General features: G+C 40.7%; 1 protein-coding gene across 7 annotated transcripts in view; it reads right to left on the reverse strand.

The window, feature by feature from the left end:
* The window catches only part of LOC124475239 (calcium-activated potassium channel subunit alpha-1-like), a 60,359-nt gene extending 54,553 nt beyond the window's left edge, over positions 1 to 5,806 (reverse strand). For 5 of the 7 annotated variants that reach the window (XM_047031674.1, XM_047031677.1, XM_047031675.1 and 2 more), the window contains exon 1: positions 4,990 to 5,804. In XM_047031674.1, the coding sequence (XP_046887630.1) occupies positions 4,990 to 5,277 (288 nt within the window). In that variant the 5' untranslated portion in view covers positions 5,278 to 5,804. Of the gene's footprint in view, positions 1 to 4,989 lie in introns of all 7 variants that reach the window. The other 2 variants (XM_047031679.1, XM_047031678.1) reach the window with 2 other exon arrangements.
* Between the last annotated feature and the right edge of the window lie 262 nt (positions 5,807 to 6,068).

Raw genomic sequence — 6,068 nt, forward strand, 5'->3', positions numbered from 1 at the left:
AGACAGGACGCCCGATCTGAATGGTATGTGCCCCAATTAAGTGCCTTAGAAAACACCTGCGTTTCAACAGGCAGATCTCTTAGGGCTGTGTGTGTACTATGTGCAGTTACAGTTTGCCTTGTCAAAACCGCATTTAATAACCATCTTCTCCATCGTGGCCTGGCTAAATCAGTGTACTACTGAGTAATGAAACCCTAACCTTTTGAAGGGAAACGACTTGGAGCAAAGCCAGGCATCCAGATTAACTAAGTTGTGATGCATTTCCTCTGTCTTGGCCATGACACCCAAACATGATCATGTTTTAACAAAAAGATTCATCCTTAATTGAGTTCTCTTGAACAGGGGCCTGACTTAACTGGCATCATGTCCAGCACTTAGTTAACCTAGAACCCGACACACCATTGACAGGTATACAGCAATCATGTTAAAATTGTTATTCAAACTCCAAATATCTGATTATATACTTTCAAAAGGAAGCATGTGGTTGAGGTGACCTCCAAACGTCACCTGGTTAAAATGGGTGTGGTAACATTTCAGAGAAATGATGAATGAGTCACCAGAAAAACGTGATGGGAAGTAATGAAGACGTTGAATAGGTATAATTGGAATCCCACTGATCCCTACCAACTAATGATGATGTCTAAAAATGTAGTCTGAAAAACCCTGTTCTTTATAAATGTTTAATGTCAAAAAAGGCAAAGTTCAAAGATGAATGGCCAGCGGTGATGGAAGACATCCCTCCACCCAATTAGTCCTGAAAAGCTTTTCCCTCATGAATCAAATATGGCTTAATCTTGAGGGGACCAAACTTTACTTTAATGTAAGGAGCTGCCCTTTTATCAATTGGACCTCAGTTTGCCATCATTCAAGCTTCATGATCAAATGTTAATACGTTTTGAATTAGGTTTTAACCTTATGTTTGTCACATTCCATCTCTCTTCCCTCTCCAACTAGTTTTCAGAAGTGGTGAAACATTTTGTAAATGTGAAATGTGATATACTATATGGTTTCATCAAAAAAAAACATTAACATAAAAAAATATCATCTTTTGACAAACTGATGGATCATATAGTCTACTAAATATAGATTATCTTTTATCCACCCTAAATCTACCACATCTAGGGACCATTGATCAACATTACACACATTTACACAATACTTCTTCTCAGGAAAAGTACATTAAATAAGAATGGAACATGTGGTTCTTGACAACTCCTGCAAAAGTCTTTGCATTATTCAAAAATGTATTAATACACATCCCAAAGCATAAATTATGAATTAACAATTCAACAGCGCTGAAAGACAGGAAATGGAGAAATCAGAAGAATCCAAGTCTGGTACACCTATTATTATCTCTGAATATGCAGATCAAGTATCTACAAAAGGCTTTGCCCAAACCGGCACGGTACATAATGGACTAATTATTCTTATTTCAATCGATAGCCTGCACCATCTGCTGAATAAAGAGTTTAATTTCATGCAGTATACTGTTGGACCTGCTTCATTAAAATCCAAACAAACTAACCGTGTATCAAAGGGCAGCCTAGCTCCTGCTCTTAATGGGTTTGTGTGGATCAATGGTGACGACATGCACAGCATTAGACATGGGCTACTCAAGACAAAGGCTGTCAGGGGTTCTTGTTAACGGGCTCACCTGTTGATACCTGAGTGTTTTCTTATTGTGTGGTATTGTTTTGATGGTGGTGGTTCATTTGTGGATAGAGCATCTGTTGTCTACCAGAACCAGCCTCAATACTGAGACTCAAAACTTAACTTATACGTACAAACTATAATTATCTTTGTTGTTTTAGTTCATGTGACCTTTCCTGACAACCACGGGTGGTCTGTAATACTGTATGCTGTATATTCTCAAGTGGAAAGGATTTGCTCACATGGTCACATTGTCAGCTAACCTGGTGGGATCTTCCAATGGTTGTGTGTCAATACAATAACATCCAATGTGATTACACGGCTACGATTCTGGACTAGATCCCTGAGCCAGACAGCAACACAAGCCAGACAGATCCTCCCCCCCCCCCCCCCCCCCCCCGCCCCCTCCTCCTCCTCTCCACATGTCGGACTGAGTCATCTCACAGGATGTGTGCATTGATTAGTGCAGGGCAGCGAAGCCCTGGAGGTGCATGGCCCAAGGTAAGAGCTGGCAAGCACCAGTAACCATGGCTCCTTAGTCCTCCTGGCTCATGACACCTTGAAGCCAGCACACGTTGACACACTGTGGACTTCCAGCACACGTTGACACACTGTGGACTTTCATTACTCTATGTCCAGAACCACAACAGTTATTCTTGGCAGGGGTCTGGTAAAAAAAAATAATAATTGAAAGACCTATTTTGAGCACAGGGTATCCAGCTAAGTTTGATATCCTAGAAAGAGATTACATTATGACAATATACAAGTTGGCATGATTTTGGCGAGCATCACCTATTTACTGTGAGCACAGTTTTTTTTTTCTGTGAACTTCTTGCCCCTGTCAGATAATAGCTGTCATTCCTCAGTATCTCATAGCGGAGGAGTGTCATCGATGAGTGTCATTAGACAGCCAGTAAAACCAGGCCCATAGGCGAGCAATCAGAGGAGATGAAGATCGAAGGCCTACTGTTAAAGACTGGCTTCCTTGTTCTAGGCTTGGAAAAAGCTAGCCAAACAGAACAAGAACAAACTCAAAACAACAGGGAGGAAACAGATTATCAGCCTCCATCTCCGAACACTAAAAGCCCATGTTTCCAATGCTAATCACATGCGCAGACTGGGTGGGGGCTGGAGGTGTTCCTCCACTCACCGCCAGAGCCTAGACAATTGCATAAGGGAGATTTTTCTCTTATAATGAAATACTTTGCTAGTTGCTTAGCAACAAAAAAAAAACCTGATTCATATGGTATATACCGTATGTTCCTGCCTGACACTGCATTTCTGTGGGAGTGAGATTCTGGGAAACAAGAAGACAGTTGGGACAGGTCGAGAAATGCAAACGAGAAGAGCAGAAGGGGAAAGGGAGTGATGGAGGGAGAAGAGAGAGAAGGACAGAAAGAGTGGCAGTTGGGAAGACAAGTCGATTCACTTCTGTGAGTCATTCTAATAGCTGACGAGCTGATTTAACAACAGGTTGATCTGATTGTAGGAATCACTTTCTCCTCTTCTCTTCGTGTCTCACAGAACATAACACATATTACTGGTGTGACCAAGACACACATTTTCAGGGCAGACGGACAGCAGCTCTCTGAGAGGATAATGAGTCAGGGTTAGATGACACAGTTACTAACCAGGAGTATGGACAAACATGAGCCTAACTGTGCTTTCATGTGGGAGCACATTCATCTCCTTCTGGTCTAGATTGCCAAGTTTTGGTTCAATGTGACGCTGATTTAAAAAAAATCCACTGAACATCTATCTTATATCACTTCCATCTCCTTAGCTCTGTAGCCAATGTTATTCTGCACTAATGGTTAAGCTGTTCAATCAAATCAACCTGAGGTAGTTTGGAGTAATTTGATTTAATGGCTCCCAGGCAGGGCCGATAAGAGAACGAAACAGGTTGGAGCCATCGCTGAGATCACTGAAGGTCAGAGCCGTGCCCTTCACGCAGCCTGTGGCATGTCCCTTCTGCTTCTGGGAGTCAGGTGGCTGAGCGGTTAGGGAATCGGGCTAGTCATCAGAAGGTCGCTGGTTCGATTCCCGACCGTGTCAAATTATATTGTGTCCTTGCGCAAAGCACTTCACCCTACTTGCCTCGGGGGGGAATGTCCCTGTACTTACTGTAAGGCGCTCTGGATAAGCTAAATGACTAAATGTAATACTTCCTGATGGCTACACCTCTTGATGACAGTGGGAGACATACTGAGCAGACTGATAATGTACTCTGTTCTGGATACTTATCTGCCCAAATTACAGCTGGTCACTTGCTTCTTAAGCCAATCTCATGTTAATTGAATTTCAGTTCAATTTAACCTGGTTACAACCCATTGGAATTTGACCAATGCCACAATGTTGATACTCTTTATAAGTGAACTTAAAGGCTCTTAGCTGTGATGTGAGATAATGCTGTTAATGCATAGGCCCGAGTTACACGTCAACATTATCATAGCATATTCAAGAATACAAGGTTTTTTTTTTGGGGGGGGGGGGGCAAAACCTTCATCGGTTCTGTGTTTCCATACTTACTGGATACACGTACATATTGGTTGACACAATAATTAGTGTTCATAATTGTACTTTTTAAGCGTATCTAATGGGCATCCAATAATGTTTGATGTGTATTGGAGCAGTAGCTCTGAGTGTGCATCCAGGCTGGGAAAAACTATTCCTAAATGTTGGAAACCAGTCAAATAAAATAGGAGTATGCAGTGTAGTTGGGTGTACCAAACAGCCAGCATTACATGAGAGCAACATTATATTTTTAGAACTGTTGTTCTAAGTAGAATGTTGGTAATGAGCATGAGCCACAAATTGGCCAAAGATTTCACTTTTAATGAAAGCAAACTATTAATGGTTGTTTTATTTAATAATTATGTTTAGAATATTGATTAAGGTTTTATCTGTAGCTTTCTCTATAGTCTGCATTTACAGAAAGGTAGACAATGTAGGAAAAATCCACATTTGTTTTTACTCAACAACAGGTGTCAAGAGGTGTAAAACTGGTCTGGAGTGCTACAAGTGATACATCTGCTGGAATAAAACATGTACACATACATTCAAAGATGGTTATAATTACATCATTAGATTCTAGTGAAAACTTATAGAACGTATGTGTAGACCCAGACATTTTAAATATGTATATGTAAAACATGATGGTTTCTGATGATGAATGGAATTCATTAGATCAATGGACACCAAATATTATTTAACTTTCTACACAAGCAAATGTGTACTAGGATAAATTACAAAATGTGCAATTACTGATCTGCAAAATATTTAATATTAATGATTTCTGCAACTAGGTGTATGTGATGTAATGGGAAACCTTTGCCCTACCTTTTTTTTGGCGTTACAGTGGCAGCAGACAGTCCACAGGTATTTGAGAGTTCTCCACAGTAGAATGATAAAGAGACCTCCAAAGAAAGTGACCATAGAGGAGGCGAGAAATGCCCACCACATGCGCTGGCCATTGCTATCACAGGGAACATCAGGAGAAAAAGGGATGTTCACATGCATCTTGGATATGTGGATAGAGGACGAGTCCGGATTGAAATGATTTCTGTTTTTCGGCATTATTCTGCTACCGATGTCCAGGGATTTGTTGCCATCTTCAATAGCTAGCATCCAGAAGCTTTGGGGAGTTTCTGCCAGCGCCCCCTGCCCAACCGCTCAGCCATATTGCTTTAACTGTCGCTCCCTCTCCTCCGTGTTTTCATCCGTATTTATCAATAGAACCGGCTGTTCTCAGCAACGCACAAACTTCACTTCAAAGAACAGACTTCGGTTGTGCCTCTTTCCCCACTCATCCACAAGTGGTAAATTGTGTCTTCACATGTTCATTCTGTAGTAACCGCATATTACCGCGAACTCTTCAGAAGAATTTCCTATTAGGAATCCCCGAACTATTTTAAATTGCGTTTACTTTTAAAGTGCGTTCAGTCCACGTTTCTCCGTTGGTTATTTTTAATTAAAATGTAATAGGCAGGTAGTCCACTGCATCAAGGTTTGATTGTCTTCACTCCTGCTTGGTTGTTTTTCTTGATACTGTGTAGGAGGCGGTAGACGAGGATTCATCTTTTGTTCTCCTTTTTTTATCGGTAGAAAACCAGAATAAAGGTTGATATCTCGATTTACAAGTCTGGGTGGGATTAAATTCTGATTGCTGCTCATTGGTCAAATGCACACTATTTTTTTTCCCACCCATAAACCCCGCCCGTCACAAAATAGGACTTCACTGATCTACGCCCACAGATATTCCTTTTTACATCAACGATTGTAGATGCATCCGATTCATATCGATAACACTATACACTTGATTTACAGTATTTTTGTAGTTTATTAAAACTTTAATAATTGTAGTGACGAATATTATTTTTTTAAGAAGCAGTCAAGGTAATTTTAATGATTTAGCCTAC

This window comes from Hypomesus transpacificus, chromosome 13, assembly GCF_021917145.1.
Source record: "Hypomesus transpacificus isolate Combined female chromosome 13, fHypTra1, whole genome shotgun sequence".
Classification (NCBI taxonomy): domain Eukaryota; kingdom Metazoa; phylum Chordata; class Actinopteri; order Osmeriformes; family Osmeridae; genus Hypomesus; species Hypomesus transpacificus.